General features: G+C 36.5%; 1 protein-coding gene across 2 annotated transcripts in view; it reads right to left on the reverse strand.

Moving 5' to 3' along the window:
• Positions 1-20,983, reverse strand: part of THADA (THADA armadillo repeat containing) — a 318,246-nt gene that overhangs the window by 277,205 nt on the left and 20,058 nt on the right. For both annotated transcript variants that reach the window (XM_061210468.1, XM_061210467.1), the window contains exons 9-15: positions 20,490-20,584; positions 18,838-19,058; positions 17,108-17,805; positions 15,533-15,684; positions 14,444-14,599; positions 13,598-13,720; positions 7,557-7,680 (exon numbers count right to left, since the gene is read on the reverse strand). In XM_061210468.1, coding sequence (XP_061066451.1) covers positions 7,557-7,680; positions 13,598-13,720; positions 14,444-14,599; positions 15,533-15,684; positions 17,108-17,805; positions 18,838-19,058; positions 20,490-20,584 — 1,569 coding nt within the window. The remainder of the gene's footprint in view (positions 1-7,556; positions 7,681-13,597; positions 13,721-14,443; positions 14,600-15,532; positions 15,685-17,107; positions 17,806-18,837; positions 19,059-20,489; positions 20,585-20,983) is intronic.

Genomic DNA, 20,983 nt, shown 5'->3' on the forward strand with positions numbered 1-20,983 from the left:
CCAATCCAAGAACATGGTGTACCTTTCCATCAGTTTGTGTCATCTTCAATTTCTTTTATCAGTATCTTACAGTTTTGGGGGGTATAGGTCTTTTGCCTACTTAGGTAGGTTTATTCCTAGGTATTTTATTCTTTTTGATGCAATGATAAATGGGATTGTTTCCTTAATTTCTCTTTCTGATATTTCGTTGTTTGTATATAGCAATACAACAGATTTCTGTATATTAATTTTGTATCCTGCGACTTTACCAAATTCATTGATGAGCTCTAGTAGTTTTCAGGTAGCATTTTTAGGAATTTCTATGTATAGCAACATGTCATCTGCAAACAGTAACAGTCTTACTTCTTTTCCAATTTGGATTCCTTTCATTTCTTTTTCTTTTTCTGACTGCTGTGGCTAGGACTTCCAAAACTATGTTGAATAAAAGTGGCGAGAGTGGGCACCCTTGTCTTGTTCCTGATCTTAGAGGAAATGCTTTTTGCATTTCACCATTGAGTATGATGTTAGCTGTGGGTCCGTCATATATGACCTTTATTATGTTGAAGTATGTTCTCTCTATGCCTACTTTCTGAAGAGTTTTTACCATAAAAGTTTTACCATAAAAACAAAAGGGGGGAAAATAAGACCTACAAAAACAAATCCAAAACAATTAACAAAATGGCAATAAGAACGTAACATATCAATAATTACCTTAAATGTAAATGGACTAAATGCTCCAACCAAAAGACACAGACTGGCTGAATGGATACAAAAACAGGACCCGTATATACGCTGCCTATGAGAAATTCATACAGATCTAGAGACACATACAGACTGAAAGTGAGGGGATAGAAAAAGGTATTCCACACGAATGGAAATCAAAAGAAAGCCAGAGTAGCATTACTAGCATCAGACAAAATAGACTTTAAAATAAAGACTGTCACAAGAGACAAAGAAGGACACTACATAATGATCAAAGGATCAATCCAAGGAGATATAACAACTGTAAATATATATGCACCCAATATTGGAGCACCTCAATATATAAGGCAAATGTTAACAGACATAAAAGGAGAAATTGACAGTAACACAATAATAGTGGGGAACTTTAACACCTCACTTACATCAATGGACAGATTATCCAGACAGAAAATCAATAAGGAAACACAGGACTTAAATGACACATTAGACCAGATGGACTTAATTGATATTTAAAGAGCATTCCATCCGAAAGAAGCAGAGTCCACATTCTTTTCAAGAGCACATGGAACATTCTCCAGGATAAATTACGTGCTAGGCCACAAAGCAAGCCTTGGTAAATTTAAGAAAACTGAAATCATATCAAGCATCTTTTCTGACCACAACATTATAAGGCTAGAAATCAACTACAAGAAAAAAACTGCAAAATTCAAACACACAGAGGCTAAACAATATGCTACTAAACAACCAATGGATCACTGAAGAAATCAAAGAGGAAATCAAAAAATACCTAGAGACAATCGAAAGGAAATAAATAGTTTTTAAAAATTTGTTTAAAACTATTTCATTCTCTTTCAAAAAGTTATATATTATAGACAAGATACCTAAGTTATTTTTCAAATAAACAAGTATAAACAAATAAATTCAGGAATACATCTTTCAAAAAAACCTTCATAAACTTTCTTGTCCTAGAATCCAAAGTCCTACCATGTCTTAGGTGAACTGACATAGAATAATCAATACAATGACATATCCTTTAAATAATTTAAAAATCTGCCTGTTTGATTTGAATCTTATTCAAATATGTAGTTTTCCCTAGGCACCCATTCAACTACATGTATTACTTGCACTTAGGTTTGGCTGACTGAAAGAATCAGAGTGGAGGATGGAAGAGGCAGTGATGTAAACAAAACAGAATGTTAGGTCTCCCTCAAATAAATATCTGAGTAGGTGGATTACTCTGTGAATTTCCTATTATAACACAGATAATCATAATTGATGGATAAGTTGAGGTATCTGCATTGCCCACAGTCTATTATAAGAATATTATCCCCAGTTTTTTTTTTTTTAATAAAGATTGATTGTTAGTTACAAAAAAAAAAGGTTAAGATTACTATCAATATGGAATAATCATTTCAGTGTTTAATATACAAATGTGTAAACAGGTTGATTTTTTTTAAGTAACATTTAAATTATCAACCATTGAAATAAATGATTATATTTATTGAAAAAAAAAAAGACATATCCTAATACCATTCCTGGGCATCAACAGTAAAGAAGGAATCTTTTTGCCATTCAGGCAAAAAGTTCAATTCATCTACAACGTGGAAAAAATCAGGCTGGCTTCACTCTATGCCACAGCAGTATGTAGTGCTAGAAGATAGTGGAGCAATGCTTACCAAATCCTTAGGGAGAAAAGGGGTGATGAAAATCTACATATCAAAATCCCATTTCAGTATCAAGTATAACAGCAATATAAACATGTTTGAATGTGCAAGAAATTAAGAGCTACATTTTCCCAAAAACTCTTCTCAAAAAAAGATGAATTTCAACCAACAAAGAAATTAACAGAAAAACTATCACTAAAGAATGATGACAGTCACCAAATCTATTTAATTCTTAAGGCTAAGACTAAACTATGGGAATAATGGATTTCATAGCAGGATGTGAAGAACCTTTAACATTTAACGAATTAACCCCTTGTAATACCTGAAAACATTTCTATGCTTAATTAGAGGAATGTTGCTCAATATAAATCAGCATGTGAGTTCATTTAATCTTAACTCGCAAGTTAGTCCAACCCTGTGAAATTCATAGGGCAAGCAAACGAAGTTTTTGTCACTTCAATCACACCTCTGCTCAAATCTGCCTTTTCTTTTCCAATTCGGACACCTTTCATTTCTTTATCTTGCCTAACTCCTCTGGCTAAAACTTCTGGTACAACGGTGAATAGCAGCAGTGAAAGTGAGCATCTGTGTCTTGTTCCTGATCATAGGGAAGGGGCTTTCGGTCTTTCACCATTGAATATGGTGTTGCCTATGGGCTTTTCATGAATGTCCTTTATCATACTGAGGAAGTTCTCTTCTATTCCTAGTTTGCTAAGTGTTTATTTGTCTGAAATGGTGTAGAATTTTGTCAATACTTTTTCTCCATTGAGATTATCATGTTTTTTTTTCTTTTGTTCTAATGTGGTGTATTACCTTTACTATCTTTTCTTATGCTGAAACACCTTTGTGTTCCTGGGATAAATTCCACTTACTTAGTCATGGTATATAATTCTTTTAATATGCTGTTGGATTTGGTTTTCTAGCATTTTCTTGAGAATTTTTGCACCTATATTCATAAAAGATACAGCTGTAGTTTTCTTTTCTTGTGGTATCAGAGTGATGCTGGCTTCATAGAATGAGTTAGGAAATGTTCCTTCCTCTCCAATTTTTTTGAAGTTTGAGAAAGAATGGCATTAATTCTTCTTTAAATGTTTGGCAGAATATACCAATGAAGCCACTCCCCTTGGACTTTTCTTTGCTGAGAGCTTTTCTTTTCAGAGGCTTTTGACTCCATCTCTTTATTTGTTATAGGTCTGTTCAAATTTTCTACTTCTTGAGTCAGCAATTTGTATATTACTAGGAATTTGTCCATTTCATGTAGGTTACCTAATTTATTAGAAATACAATATAATTGTTCACAGTACTGTCTTAAAATCTTTTTTATTTCTGTAAGGTCAGTAGAAATGTCTCTACTTTTATTTCTGATTTTAGTGATTTACATCTTTTTTTAATTCTTAGTATAGCTAAAACTTTGTCAATTTTGTTGATCTTAAAAAAAAAACAACTTCTGGTTTTGCTGATTCTCTGTATTGTTTTTCTCTTCTCTATTTCATTTATCTCCATTCTAATCTTTATTACTTCCTTCTTTCTGTAGCTGTGGGGTAAGTGTGCTCTTCTTTTTCTAATTCCATGAGGTGTAAAGTGAGGTTATTGATTTGAGATCTTTTTTTCTTACTTAATGTAGGCATTTACAGTTATATAAATCTCTCTATTAGCACTGCTTTTGCTTCATCCTATAAGTTTTGGTAAGTTGTGTTTTTGTTTTCTTTCCTCTCAAAGTATTTTCTAATTTCCCCTTTGACCCATTGGTTATTTAAGAGCTCTGCACAAATTGGAAGCCTTCTCTGACACCATTGTATGAAAGAGCTATTACTCCCAACCTCCCAGGCACTCTATACTTCCCTGCACTTTTCTTCTTGAAATATTTTTTCATACTACTTATCTCCATCTGAAATTCTACGTATCACTTGTTGACTTACTGTCTGTCTATCTTCACTAAAGTCTAAGCTCTAAAATGGGAAGCACTCTGTTTTGTACACTGTATATCCTTGGCACTAAATAAATTATTTGTTGAACAAACCCTTTTAATCTAATTGTGGAATCCAATTTTTCACCATGAATACTGTGACATTTTATTCCAAATGAGAAAGATGCATGTGGCTTATTCTTCTTGAACTAGGACATACTTGAGGAAAGGCAAGTATTAGTATTAGTATTCTTGAGATAAAGATGAAGAATGAGTTTACATTTCCTATCCCGTATTTTTCAGTCATGCTTCTTTAGCCTCCTTTATAGTTAATGGGTACAGTATGGTTTGCTCTATTTACATTACTTCCCAGTTGTTTAATTAACATCATTACTGTGCCATCAGTCACTGCCCAATTATACATGACTCATTCATTAGGAAGATGACACAGGTTTTTCACTTTTAAAGTATATTTAAATATATTAAACTATTCTCTCAATTGAAAAATTACCAGTATAATTCAGCCTAGATATTTCCCTCACACCTAGGTGTAACTATAAATATAGGAATGCACAGAAAACTTTTTGTTAAATGGATAATCAATCACTCTCAGGTAAAACCTTATTTTCTAAATTCAGTTGTAGTACCACTGAAATTCCCTAAACTGATGGGTACTCTTGTATTCATTTTCTATGGATGCTGTAACAAATTACCATGACCTTGGTGGCTTAAAACCACAGAAATCTATTTTCTCACAGTTCTGGAAGCCAGAAGTCTGAAATCAAGGTGTCTGTAGGGCCATGCTCTCTCTCGAGTCTCTAAGGGAGAATTCATTCCTCGTCTCTTTCAGCTTCTGGTGGCTGCCAGCATTCCCTGGCTCATAGCCACAGCACGCCAATCTCTACTACCACTGTCACAATGACTCCTCCTTTTCTTTTTGTCACATTTCCCTCTGCCTCCCTCTTACAATGCCACTTGCAATGGCATTAAGGTCCATCCAGATAATCCAAGATTATCTCATTTTAAGATCTTTAACTTAATCATATCTACAAAAACCCCTAAATAAGTAAGGTTTAAATAAGTAAGGTTCACATTCACGAGTTCAAGAATTTGGTATGGGTTTCTTTTGGAGGTCATTTTTTGTCCTACTACACTTACCTTAATCAGGTGATCCAATTTATCAAGAATAATGGGACAAACTAACATCATGTATCTCCTGTTATCATGCCCTGAGAAAGAAACTACATCACCTATGCAGTATTCTTGCCAAAAATGCATAACCTGAATCAAGTCATAAGAAAACAATCAGACAAACCCAAACTGAGATACATTCTTCCAAAATGTTAATGTCACGAAATAAGAAAATTTCCAAATTGAAAGAGGCTCAAGACGCATAACAATTAAATGCAATGTGTGATCTTAGACTGGTTCCTGGATTGTGGGGAAAAAATTTTTTTCTATAAAAAGCCACTTATTAGGACAACTGGTACAATTTGAATATGGATTGTATATTAGATAACAGCATTGTATCAACATTAATTCCTGAATTTGATCATTGTGTTATGGTTAGAAAATTAATGAGAGGGCTTTCCTGGTGGCGCAGTGGTTAAGAATCCGCCTGCCAATGCAGAGGACACGGGTTCAAGCCCTGGTTCAGGAAGATCCCACATGCCGCGGAGCAACTAAGCCCGTGTGCCACAACTACTGAGCCTGCGCTCTAGAGCCCGCGAGTCACAACTACTGAATCCGAGTGCCACAACTACTGAAGCCCATGCACCTAGAGCCCATGCTCCGCAACAAGAGAAGCCACCGCAATGAGAAGCCCACGCACCACAATGAAGAGTAGCCCCCTCTCTCCGCAACTAGAGAAAAGCCCGCACACAGCAATGAAGACTCAACGCAGCCAAAAATAAAATAAATAATAAAATAAATAAATTTTTTAAAAAAAGAAAATTAATGAGAGAGAAACAGTGAGGTAAAGCAAATATCACAACAGAATAACTTATGAATCTAAGTAGAGGGTTCATGGCTGAACTATTCTTGAAACTTTGTTGTTAGTTTATTCACTGAACTATTCTTGAAACTTTGCTGTTAGCTTCAACTTTTTCAAAACAAAAACTTGAAAAAAATGGTTTTCTTCAAATGAAGCAAGTCTGTATTAACAGCAAATAACTGCCAAAAAATTATACTTTGCCTAAAAATTTAAACGAAAAAAAAAAAAAATCCAACTATAGTGTAAAGCTTCCTGGTCCTTTGGCCATTCCCTCCAAAAGAGCAGTACATTTTCCTGTTTGTCCACCGTCAAGGAAGACTGAGCACAAACAAGAAATCATCATTAAAATACACACACATTCATGTATGGAGATAAAAAGAATCATTTCTTGTCAAAAAGGAAAATAAGGGCTTCCCTGGTGGCACAGTGGTTGGGAATCCGCCTGCCAATGCAGGGGGCACGGGTTCGAGCCCTGGTCCGGGAAGATCCCACATGCTGCGGAGCAGCTGAGCCCTGTGCGCCACAACTACTGAGCCTGCGCTCTAGAGCCCGCGAGCCACAATTGCTGAAGCCCGTGCATCTGGAGACCGTGCTCCACGGCGGGAGAGGCCACTGCAATGAGGGGCCCGTGCAGTGCAGCGAAGAGTAGCCCCCGCTCGCGGCAACTAGGGAAAGCCTGTGTGCATTAATGAAGACCCAACACAGCCAAAAATAAATTAATCTTTAAAAAAACTTAAAAAAAAAAAGGAAAATAAAACAATGCAAAGAAGGAAGTTAAATATTCATCCTGTTGAATACCCCACAGAGGAGATACAAAGGGTATGATTAAACCAGAATGCCTGGAAATGACATCCTTATATTGTCTTTCCAAAACCAGATTCAGACTTATGAAACAGACAGCATATAAGGGAAACCACATTTTAACCACAGAGACTCACTGAGGAATGTTATACATAAGAGAAACTATTATTATTTTAATTTTTTAAACTTAGAGAACAGATTGGGCACTATCCTAAAATAGCAACATACAAATTAGGGGAGTGAGGGCAGCAACTCATCTCATAATAAGCATAATCCATGAAAACTCTAGTTTCGGGTCAGCAAATAACAATCACTGAAAAGTTTCTCTCTCTTATGCCCCTTACTGGCAAACTGAATTATGTCCAAATAAGAATTATATAATGAGACTAACACCTCTGATAAGAATCTAAACAAAAGACAACAAACCTGAAACTTCAAGTAAAACAAAATATTGAAAAAGTATGTTTTGCAAGAAAACAAATACTTTCCCCAAACATGATTGAAAACTTACCTTCTGGCACAGGAAAAACTTCAGCTATTGAGCCTAAAATGGTTAAAGCTGAAAATCTAGTTGGGTAGGAAGAGCCAGGAAATAATGCTTCAAAAAGACTGTTGCAAATGGATGACATGAAATTCTAAAAAAAAAAAATTACAGTAAGTATAATTGAGCTAACTCACAATAGGTTATCTTGAAAGTATCACTACTATTACTCTGAAGAGTGAAGTTTTTTCTAATTTAGAGAGAAAAGATTTTTTAAAACAATACTAGTTGTTCACTTTGCTTGACAATGCAGATTGGCACCCTTGACCATGAGCTCATGACTTCAGTGAACCCTATCTTTGTAGAGTCAACAAGAAGTACGGAAGAAAACGAAAACACTAATTTAAAAAGATATGTGTGCCCCCATGTTCACTGCAGCATTATTTACAACAGTCAAGATATAGAAACAACATAAGTGTCCAAGGATGGATAAACAGATAAATAAATCAGACAGAAAAAGACAAAGACTGCATGATCTCTCTTTTATATAGAATAAAAAAATTAAAAACAAAAACAAAAACCAACCTCATAAATACAGAGAACAGACTGGTGGTTGCCAGGGGTCGGGTGGGGGAGGATTTGGAAAAATGGGTGAATAGAGTCAAAAGATACAAACTTCCAGGTATAAAATAAAATAAATAGGCCATGGGATGTAATGTACAGTAGAGTGACTACAGTTAATACTACTACATTGTATATTTGAAAGTTGCTAAGAAAAAAAACTTTTTCTAACTTTGTATGGTGACAAATGTTAACTAGACTTAATGTGGTAATCATGTCCCAATATATACAAATGTCTAACCACTGTGTTGTACACCTGAAACTATTGTCAATTATACCTGATTTAAGTTAAAAAAAAAAACAAAACCAACAACAAAAAATACAATTCTAAATGTAGTCCAGACCAGAAAAAACATTTTTCTGGTGAAAACATGATCCATTCTGCCCTGACTTGTGTTAAAGTTGAATGAATGTTGATTTTCTTCACCAGAAGCATTCAGGCATCAAAGGTATATATACTTTTTTTTTAAGTTTTAAAATGACCAAAGACATATCTAATATATACTACTTGATACATTTGATAAATACGTGATATCTGGCTATAATGACATACTTCATGACAAAGATCTAGCTATTCCACTGTCTTCTATCTGCCTCTCTGAGACTCCTATTCTACCTTTCTGTTTATACAAATGATTAGAAATGAAAACTTTTAGTAAAAAGCAATGTGGGAAATAGTTTATCCAGGATAAAGTCTTCTTCCTCTAATTAAAAAAAAAAATAATAATTTCTCCATAAGACTAAAGGAAAAACATATAAGGAAAAGCTGTGATTCTCAAGCCTCTCATACACTGCTATGCCCTGACAACATATATTTGTAACTAAGCAGCATATAAACAGCCCCAGTCCCAACCGTCTTTAGACAGGATTCCTGCATTCATTTCCTTGGTCAAGGACATACAATCTTGGGGATTTATCCTGTAGGCCTTTACAAGCCCTAAGTAAGAGTTTACTAGTTTATTAATTCTATTGGGTTTCAAAGGAATAGGGTAGTTATTGAAAATATCCTAAACTAGTGTTAATTATAAATGAGTAGTATAATATTCACATTAAATGGCAACAAGTTCATCCTTTAGGATTTATCTTATCCTAACTGCAGTGTCAATTATATTTTCAGATATAGTTGTTCTTTCCCTCAACTAGACTGTAACCACAATGGAGGCAGGAACCACAATTTAGACATTTATGTCCTGAACACAGTGTACTACACACATAGTAAGGGCTCAATATATGCTCTAGTCCCTTTTAATGGCTCTTGGTGAGGATTCCAGATACCATGGCCTAGCATTCAAAACTCTCTGCTACCCATCCCCAAATTGATTTTCTAACTCATTTCCCATTATTCAATTCCTCTGTCCGGGGACTTCGCTGGTGGTCTAGTGGTTAAGAATCTGTCTTCCAATGCAGGGGACACGAGTTCGATCCCTCGTTGGGGAACTAAGATCCCACATGCCGTGGAACTCGTGTGCTGCAACTACTGAGCCCGGGTGCTCTGGAGCCCACGTGCCACAACTAGAGAGACTGCGTACTCTAGAGCCCACACACCACAATGAGAGAGAAGCCTGCATGCCGCAACAAAGAGCCTGTGCACTGCAACGAAAGATCCTGCATGCCGCAACTAAGACCCGACACAGCCAAATAAATAAATATTTTTTAAAAAAACAAATAGTTGGGCTTCCCTGGTGGCACAGTGGTTGAGAATCTGCCTGCCAATGCAGGGGACATGGGTTCGAGCCCTGGTCTGCGAAGATCCCACATGCCGCGGAGCAACTAGGCCCGTGAGCCACAACTACTGAGCCTGCGCGTCTGGAGCCTGTGCTCCGCAACAAGAGAGGCCACGACAGTGAGAGGCCCGCGCACCGCGATGAAGAGTGGCCCCCGCTTGCCGCAACTGGTGAAAGCCCTTGCACAGAAACGAAGACCCAACACAGCCAAAAATAAATAAATAAAATAAAGAATTAAAAAAAAAAAAAGCCAGGTCTTTCTATAGAGTACCTCTAAAATTAACGTTCATAACAACTGTATGAAGTGGGTATTATTATTTAAAAAAAACAAAAAAACAAAAAAACAAATAGTTAAAAAAAAAAAAAGGACTCTGTGCTTCCAATGCAAGGGGCATGGGTTTGATCCCTGGTCGGGGAACTAAGATCCCACATACTGTGGGGCGTGGCCAAAAAAAAATCCTCTGTCCCTCAAGTATCTTATATGTCATTCATACTAGTGAATTCACCATTCTCCAAATTTTCCCTGTACTCTCTTACCTCCAAGCCTTCCCTCAAGCTGGTAGTAGGGAAGAAACTATTCCGATTTGGTTGTCCAGAGCAGATCTGGATTGTAGTCAGGCTCTACCACTTCCTGGCTGAGGACCCTTGGATAGTTTGCTCATTCAACTTTTCCAAGCTTCACTTATCTCACTTGTTAAGTGAGGATAATAATGCCTATCTCACAGTTTCATCATTAAAGATTAAAGGAGAACACGGATATAAAGCACTTTATACTTGAAAGTACTCTAGCTAACATATTTTTAAGTACTCTAGCTATTATTTAGGTATGAAATAACCTCCTTCACTAGACTAGAAGACACCTTCTCCCACTCATAGCCTTCTCTTCTCCCCAGCACTTAGTCTGTTGACTGGCACTGAGTCCACCACACACCGCACGCGACACCCACTATTCTAATGACGATGATACAACAGTTCCAAAGTTGCAACCTCCAAAAGCCACAAAAGCCTACAAGTGGGAGAAAATATCAGAACTATGAGACTGACTCAGATCAAGACTCTGAAGGACTAGTTTTCAAAAAATATATATTCATAAGCAAAACGAAGAAACCACGCATACACGAAAATTCAGAATGTCAAACCACAAAATCAGTTTTGTGTTTCTAAGTACCTAATTGAGATTTCACAAATGTCATTTTATCCCCTGCAAAAAGAAGCAAGGTGTTTCTGAGATCATCTAGCAATGATCTAAAAAGGGCTAAAATATAACTGTTACACACACACAGTAAATGCTCAATATATACTCTAGTTACTTTTAATGATGCCCAGGAAGGCTTTTTAGAGTGATTTAGAGTTTGCAAAGAACATTTCTTGTTTAATCCTCAAAACCAACCTTTTCAGAGAGGGTACTCATCCCACTTACAGCTAAGTAGACTCATGAAAGTAAGCCAAGTAGTCAGTGGCAGAATTGTTTACTAATCATGTCAAGTTTAGGTTGTGACTTTCTCATCTTTTGTTGTTGAGATTTTACGAAGATGAAGCTGATTTCAGCCTTTGTATAGGAATGTTCTTCTTTAGATGATTTTTAACCTTTAGTAGGTAGTAAGTATAGCATGGTTCCAATATATCATTTATTATACTTGTTTCCCTAAATGAAATAAAATAGATGAGCTCTGTCCTCTATCTGGGTCTTAGGAGAAAATAAGCATCTGCTTCTGAGAGGAAAGATTTGGAGTAAGAAACCAGTGAAAAGCTCATTCTGTTCTGATGGACAGAAATTGAAGGTTGTCAAGCTAAGCCCTGGCCCAGACTGGAGCTGCTATATCTGGGGATCCATCCATGACATTAACCTGGTGCCCTGAAATCCAGTCCTATTCTTCAAGTTCACTCCAAAACAGGATAGAGAGGAAGCTCTGTAACTGGACCATGGGCCAGGAGTCACAAACATCAAGCCACTGTTAAGTCATGTTAGAGGAAAGGGGAAACAGGCTCAGATGCAGCAGTCATCTACCCCGGGGAGGGGTGGAGGAATCAGGGCTGCCAATTACCTTTTTTTAAAGTACTAAATTCATCTGGCTCACATAAGCTGTAAAACATCGAGGTTAGCTCATTAATGTAATTCTTTTTTTTTTTTAAAACATCTTTATTGGAGTATAATTGCTTCACAATAGTGTGTTAGTTTCTGCTTTATAACAAAGTGAATCACCTATACGTATACATATATCCCCGTTATCTCCTTGCTCTTGCGTCTCCCTCCCACCCTCCCTATCCCACCCCTCTAGGTGGTCACAAAGCACCGAGCTGATCTCTCTGTGCTATGCAGTTGCTTTCCACTAGCTATCTATTTTACGTTTGGTAGTGTATATATGTCCATGCCACTCTCACTTTGTCCCAGCTTACCCTTCTCCCTCCCTGTGTCCTCAAGTCCATTCTCTACGTCTGAGTCTTTATTCCTGTCCAGTCCCTAGGTTCTTCAGAACAATTTTTTATTTTTTTAGATTCCATATATATGTGTTAGCATACGGTATTTGTTTTGTCTCTTTCTGACTTACTTCACTCTGTATGACAGTCTCTAGGTCCATCCACCTCACTACAAATAACTCAATTTCGTTTCTTTTTATGGCTGAGTAATATTCCATTGTATATATGTGCCACATCTTCTTTACCCATTCATCTGTCGATGGACACTTAGGTTGCTTCCATGTCCTGGCTATTGTAAATAGAGCTGCAATGAACATTGTGGTACATGACTCTTTTTGAATTAGGGTTTTCTTAGGGTATATGCCCAGTAGTGGGATTGCTGGGTCATATGGTAGTTCTATTTTTAGTTTGTTAAAGGAAGCTCCATACTGTTCTCCATAGTGGTTGTATCAATTTACATTCCCACCAACAGTGCAAAAGGGTTCTCTTTTCTCCACACCTCCTCCAGCATTTATTGTTTGTAGATTTTTCGATGATGGCCATTCTGACTGGTGTGAGGTGGTACCTCATTGTAGTTTTGATTTACATTTCTCTAATGATTAGTGATGTTGAGCATCCTTTCATGTGTTTGTTGGCAATCTGTATATCTTCTTTGGAGAAATGTCTATTTAGGTCTTCTGCCCATTTTTGGATTGGGTTGTTTGTTTTTTTGATATTGAGCTGCAAGAGCTGCTTGTAAATTTTGGAGATTAATCCTTTGTCAGTTGCTTCATTTGCAAATATTTTCTCCCATTCTGAGGGTTGTCTTTTTGTCTTGTTTATGGTTTCCTTTGCTGTGCAAAAGCTTTTAAGTTTCATTAGGTCCCATTTGTTTATTTTTGTTTTTATTTCCATTTCTCTATGAGGTGGGTCAAAAAGGATCTTGCTGTGATTTATGTCATAGAGTGTTCTGCCTATGTTTTCCTCTAAGAGTTTTACAGTGTCTGGCCTTACATTTAGGTCTTTAATCCATTTTGAGTTTATTTTTGTGTATGGTGTTAGGGAGTGTCCTAATTTCATTCTTTTACATGTAGCTGTCCAGTTTTCCCAGAATGTTATTCTATAACAGACTTCAAGTCCAGCACCGGTTCCGCAACTCAGGCTACCTTAAGAGAAGTTCCAAAGCACTAGAAGGAATATGTAAAACCCAGCTTGAAGGAAAAAAGCACAGAAATACTATTCACCAAGAGTATTTACTTCTCTTTAATGTTTATTCAAAATTGTTTTAGGTTTCTTAAAAATCTGTATATCTAGAAATCTATCACCTACCTTATATTGCTGTAAAGATACAGAAGGGTGCTGTCTGGTTAACTCATTCTCTGGTTCATGTTTGGATTTACTTTGTTCCAGTTTATAAAGTACCTGAGAACTTTCCTGTATCCTACAAAACAACTTTGAGAAGAAGAAAAATGAAGCATACATGAGCCACAGTAACCTTAAACATCAGCTTGAAAGGCAAAGGAAGAACTTTCTAAATTCTTTAGACTAAAACTTCAGGCAAGGGGAGTACTGGTTTTTAAACTCAACATTTAAACAGTGTTTCTTTTTGACAGAAAATTAACCTTTACATTTTAAAAACCAAAAACCAAACATTACCTCAAATCAGAATCCATAGTCATAAAGCCACAGTCCTATTTCCCTTAGGTTGGCATGAACCTAAAGATGACATACTCACTTCTACCCTCTACCAACTCTTCACCCCAGAAGTGTGTCAGGTGATTAATTCAAGCTGAATTATTCAATAATGACCATTTCTTGAGGCACTTACAGGAACAATAAAAATACAAAGACATCCTTCCTCCTCTTACTAAAGTTTTCTTAAAATACCTTATACCCTGAAAACTCCAGTGCTAGATTTTTTTTTTTCTTTCAAAAAAAGAGTTCAAGGCTGATCTATTACACCAGAGTGAAAGGACTTTTCACTCTGGATTTTAACCCCAAATATAAACTTTATGGAATCACAGAACAAAGTGTTCACAGAAGGGCCATGAAGAGCTGTGGTAGTCCAATCCCATGACCCTTATTCCCACACTCTCCTCGGATCTGGGCTCTTTTTAAAAATAATTCCAGAGCAAAGTTCACCACCTTCCTACACTTTCTGAAGAGAAATTTTACCTTTTTAAGAAGAGAACAAATCTGTTGCCGCACTCCTGGAGACTGACTGTTAAGATTGTATGTGATAAAGAACTGAATGCACTCCATTTCTTCTGTGGAAACAATTTCTGTACTTCGATTACTTTCACAAAGCAAGCCTAATGTATCGATCCGTACCTAAAATACACCAAGCAATAAAATGTTAATTTTTCAATGAAATAAGCAAAGCCTAAACCACTTGACCGGTTTAATTATTTACACAGGCTACCAAAGGTGGGGGGGGGGGGAAGGTAAACCTCAGTTTACCCATGTGTACTTCAGAAAGGTTCCATAATCCCAAAGTTCCTGTGGTTATTTCCTATAAAATTATTTTATTAAATGTGTAAATTGGGTATTTTATAAAAGTCAAAAATCTTAGAGATTCTTATTCCACAGTAATGCTCAACTTCATTCTTTTTTCTCAGTGACCACTCTGCCCCAGGACCACATCATCTCACTCTCCAATTACTGTCTTGAACATCTCACTGGTTTCTTTTTGCTCCCACTCTGGAAACTCATCTCTGTTTCCATTCATGCCACTTCCTGGCTGAAGGCAGAGTGGCTCTGCTTCCCAGTTACCAACTGGATAAAATCTGAAGTCTTCAACCAAGCATTGGAGGTTTCCATAAAATGGACAAAATACTCCACTCCTGCCAAACGATGTCTTTAGTCACCCTTCAGCCCTTGTTTACTGTGTCCTTCCATTTTGAGTAGCCGCCAGTGCTTCCCCTCCTCAGATCACATTTATCACTTTCCTACTCAACCACCATCTATACTCAGATCAATCTCTTCTTCTAAGCTTCCCCAGTCTTTATGCATAAAGGTACACTTGTATCTGCATTGTCTTCTAAGAGTTTCCAGTTGTCTTATGCAGGTTTCCTTATTCTCTCAACTAAACTTTAAGTAGCCTGAGTGCAATGTTTATACTCTTCCCTTTCTATTCATCCTTCTTATGGAGCCCTTAAAACAGTGCTGGGCATAATGTAGGGGCTTCTATATCGCACTGTTAAATGAATAAATGAATCAGGGATCTACCGCATGTATGAATTCCCAGTTATTTTGTTTACTTACTTGGCAGTGCTGATGAATTAAGCCTTGCTTTATTCTTGCACTGGACACAAGGTCCCTCCAGGCATCAGTTGCAGACTGAAGATGTCCATGAGCTCTAGCTGTTCGTAGACAAGCCATCAAAGCTCCCAGAGCCCCTCTGCTGTCATAAGACCCTAAGGATGGAAAAGATTACTCTTGGCTCAAAACACAGTAACAAAGACCACCACTGTGCTATTTAAAAACTACAAAATTCACATGTTTCCAATTAACATTTCAAGAAACAAAAATCATATTTTAAGCTAAATTCTAACATGAATTAGTTTTTCTATTATAAAATCATTATTTAAAAGGATTTAATAGTTCTTAAATCAATAATTTCAGTAAGCATAATCCACTTTTTGTTAACTTAAAAAAATCATAATTTTTGGCTGATATTTTTACCTTTCCCTTGACAGTTAGAAAATAGACCATCAAGTCAATCAGGAAAAAAATCAAGTGAAGAAATATTTAAAACAATAAAAATAACTAAAATGACTTTCAGCCGAAAATAGGAAAAACACTTCAGTGGCTAAAGACCATTATTTCTCTAAAAACAAAACTGAACCTCTCTGTATATTTTGGAGTTACTGTTTCTTCTTAGCAAAGGAGATAAAAGGGGTATCACAAAGAACCTGATGCTTTCAGAGGCCAGGACATCAGCCGTTACTAAGGGGACAGGGAGCTCTGGCTCACAGGACACCTTGATTTAAAATAAAGACTGCCTAGCTTCAGAACAGATTCACGGGTCCTCAGCTTTAGATGGCTTCTCAAAAATGCAAGGACGATTATTGTTAAAAATTATAAATAAGGCTCATTTTTGTGTATAGGAATCAAATTTTCCAGCTATCTCATGGTTATTCTTTGAAGGATTGAAAGATTTTAACTTAAATTTTAGTTAGAAATACTCTTAAAATGTGGTGTAGGGTACCATATTCCTGCTTTGTTAAACAGAATATGATAATTTTAAGATTTACATGAGGAGTCAGGATCATCGTTTTATATATTAATTACTAAATTATGCTTCAATGCAGTGATTCTTTCAAGGTTACTGAGTTTCAATGGGATGTTTATGCTTATTCTAAATGACCAGAGAGAGCTGTTTCCTGAGGTCATGCTTCTAAATTTTTTCTCTCTTTCCCAGGGACAAATACTTGCTACTGCCAATTTACCTGTCTTTAACCTTGCCTAAAACAATTTTTAATTACTATTTCAATCACTTGAATAAGCAAATTATATAAAACACACAAACGTTTACTCCAGTCTGACAACCAAATAATAAAAACTTGGTAAAATGAATTAAAACCTAGTAATAAAGGAAACCTCATAATCATAACTGGGATCAATCCTTAGCCTGTAGAAATGACTTCAGCCAAAAAACTCTATTCAGCTAGGTATAGGAACATTCATTTCAATCCAAAATTTCTATCTTTAATATCCTCCTTTACTATTAATGGAAATGGTAATATTTAAATTTGCATATGGGCAACATCTGCCTAGGTACCTAAACTTAAGCATCCTAACTAGAAATTACTAAAACAAAAAAATTCATTTTCTTACCAGTTTTAGCATCAGCAGAAGTCTGAAGAATCTTTACCATGTAGCTTAAGCTTTCAGGGTTGCAATTCAATAATTTTGGCAAGTAATAATCAATCACGTAAGATTTTTGATCCAGATTTCCTTCACACAGTATAAACAGGAGAGGAGAAACCCAAGTCTCATGCCACTTGTCAATCCAAGTGCTGTCAACAGCCTGGGATTTCAAACGACTCTTATGATTTTTAAACATGGTTTCCAAGAGGTCACTTGCATAAGGCACCAAGGACTGGTCCCCCATCACCTCTAAGATTTGCGATGGAATAGTTTTAGCTAATGCCAAAATATGTTCAATTCCTATGTAATCTACTAAACAACCAAGGCATGTGTACTTTCCTTTACTATGCCATTCCAATCGCAGAAGACTCTCAGTCAGTTGAAAAATGAAACCATCAGCAGCCAAATCTGAACCCGACTCTTCCAGGGCAAGCTGGTGCATTTGGAGAATATTTCTGAATATGATTTTGGTTTGGTGTCTCAAAGCATCCAATGGATGTTCCCAGTGGGTATAGACATATTCCAAAAGTCTCCTAACCACATCTGAATTCCCATTCAGACAGTCCTTTAGCCTTGGGGAACTTGATTCAAGGACTTGTATAGCTGAATTAGTCCAAGATGCCAAAATTCTAGACAGAAACATTTCCAGAGTTGACTCCTTGATCCTGAAGAAAAATGAGTCATATTAATTTATACTGACTAGTAAAAGGAATTTCATTTTATAATCACTCAGACTTTTAAAATACCAATACAAAATATAAAGAATGATCAGAAAATTGAATCATTATTAAATTTACAACAAAAAATTGCAAAGCCAAAACAGATCTCAAATTTGCATATGAATCTTTCCATTTCATAAAAACTAATCCATAAAAGGACACAGGGAAACTTTTGCAGGTGATGGAAATGTTCATTATTTTGATTGAGATGCATCTTTCACAGGTGTTTTAAAATATACTGAGGGGCTAGGGAATATTAGTGGGAATGGGGCTTCTTTCTGGGGTAATGAAAATATTCTAAAGTTGACTGTGGTGATAGCTGCACAACCCTGTAAATATACATACTAAAAAAAAAATTGAACTACATGCTTTAAATAGGTGAATTATATGGTATGTAAATTATATCTCAATAAACTTATAAAATAAACAATGAAGAATAATTTTTAAATTACTTTAAAATATGCACAACTTACATCAAAAAAACACAAAATATAATCCAGTGAAGTCAGAAGACCTCATTACATTTCTGGCTTAGGTGCTTAAAAGCAATATGCTATTAGGTAAGCATTTACTTTTCTAAGCTTCACTTTACCCATTCAACAGATTAGATTTCCTATCCTATCTATCAGACACGTGAGGATCACACTGAACTACCTATGCTGAAGTTATTCGTAAACTCTAAAGCATACTTATAGAAGTGTTTATAATTTTTTTTAAATGCTTGCATTAGAGACTGAATGTTAAAATTAATTTTACACGTGTTCACTACAGGTTAACCTGCACCAATAATTTCTCTCTCTCTCTCCCATCATCCCATCTTCTCCTGTTCTACTTTCATACCCACTTCATTCCCTACACATATCTCCCTTCTAATTTAAGATTATCCTGACCACTTTTCATTGAATTACTAAGTAAGCCAGCTCAGCTGCCATCTTTTAAATGTCTGACAAGCAAAGCAAAATATGAGACAAAACTCACTGTGAACTCAAGGTGAACAGAACACGCACAGTATCCAAGAGCAGGGCCTCCCCACTGGGGCCCATCCTCCCATCCTGCCAATCCAACATGGTGAGCGTCCCCTGACACAGGAATAAGAGAGCTGACTGGGAGACATCAGAACAACAAAGGCTCCTGCAGCAGTTCAAAAGCCACTCGGGGATGCTGGTGTGGTCCACTGAACGGAGAAGCAAACTACTAATCTGGAAAAATATGACAGAGCTGATACACAAAGCCTCTAAAACTTTCCAGATATCCCAAAATATAAATCCAACATTCTCTTTCCCCTGAAATGTCCTAGGAAAAACACTGAATCTAAAGGTGAAAAACCCACAAGTGTTAAAATTATTATATCAAGAGGAAAAAAATTGAATCTAAATACATGAACCGTTTTGCTGGTTTGAATGTACTGGGAGAGCACAACACATTGCCACCTGCAGGTGGATGAGATTATTAACTAATGCTTTTTTAGAGGTGATTTGAGAAATTAAAAATTTTAACTTTATCCAATGATAATTACTTCGTGTGAGCTCATAAAACAGTATACATCTATTTTGTATAAAGTCATTTTGCTCTTAATAAAGAACTAAAATAAGTTCCTAGATAAAACAGTAAGGAAAAAAAAACTGCTAGTTCTAAATACAAGAATTGTATTATCAACTTACACCTTCCATACAATCAAATTCCCTGAACAATTGATTCTAGTACAATATTTGGGTTATTCTTAATAAAAATAACATTTATCAAAAAGTTATTACTGTATATATCTATATATTAATCTCTAATTTTAATAACACAACTATCTTTTATGATACTGAGAGATGGAACTGAACAAACAACACTAGAAAAAGACAAGGATATACACCCAAAAATGTTGATAATGACTATCTTTGTGAGACAGATTTACAGGTGACTATTATTGTCTTCTTTCTGCTTTATCCAAATTTTTGGAAGTCACTTATTATTAAGGGAAAAAGGTCATCAGAAAGATTCTGACTATGCAAAAAAAATTTTTTTAATTCACTTCTTTAAAAAAATTTTTAATTAATTAATTTATTTTTGGCTGCGTTGGGTCTTCGTTGCTGTGTGCAGGCTTTCTCTAGTTGCGGCAAGCTGGGGCTACTCTTCGTTGTGGTACGCGGTCTTCTCATTACGGTGGCTTCTCTTGTTGCACAGCATGGGCTCTAGGCGCATGGCCTTCAGTAGTTGTGACATGAGGGCTCAGTAATTGTGGCTTGCAGGCTCTGGCGCACAGGCTTAGTTGCTCCGCAGCATGTGGGATCTTCCCGGACCAGGGATCGAACCCGTGTCCCCTGCATTGGCAGGCGGATTCTTAACCACTGTACCACCAGGGAAGTCCCTAAAAATATTTTTTAAAACATGTGTTGGGACTTCCCTGGTGGTCCAGTGGTTGAGACGTTGCCTTCCAATGCAGGGGGTGCGGGTTCGATCCCTGGTTGGGGAGCTGGGATCTGCATGTCTTGGGGCCAAAAAACCAAAAAAACATAGAACAGAAGCAGTGTTGTGGCAAATTCAATAAAGACTTTAAAAAATGGTCCACATCAAAAAAATCTTAAAAAAAAAATGTGTCTAACTATCAATAAAGTACAATTCTAAAAAGGAGATGGACTTACCAAATCAGGAATCTTTTCAGGTGGATGAAACATAGCCTTAATAAAAAGAATAACAGCTAATCCAGATGTACTCTGAATTGTCTGTAAGAGGTCATCTATTTGGCAAAAAAGTAGAAAGCATGTATTAAATGATGATGGATACTGTGGTACAGTAGAAAGAGCAGATGCCGTGGGGTCAGACAGTCCTGGGTGCAATTTCTAGCTTGACCACTTCCTAGGTGGATAGGCCTTGATTAAGTTATTTAACTTCCCAGGGATTCAGCTTTCTCTTCTGTAAAATGGGAAAAATGTAACTCCTACCTGACACAGTTGTTGTAAGGTTGAAATAAATAATGAACATAAAGGATTTTATGCCCAGCACACAAATAATCAATGTGATTCCTTCCTTTCTCCTCTAACATCCACTCTCTCTTCCTCTCCATCTACTCCCTCCCAGCACATCTAGCAGCAATACCTCCTATTCCCTCCCTTCCACTGATGCCTCTGCATCCCAG

Source organism: Eubalaena glacialis, chromosome 14 (assembly GCF_028564815.1).
Source record: "Eubalaena glacialis isolate mEubGla1 chromosome 14, mEubGla1.1.hap2.+ XY, whole genome shotgun sequence".
In the NCBI taxonomy this organism is placed as follows: Eukaryota; Metazoa; Chordata; class Mammalia; order Artiodactyla; family Balaenidae; genus Eubalaena; species Eubalaena glacialis.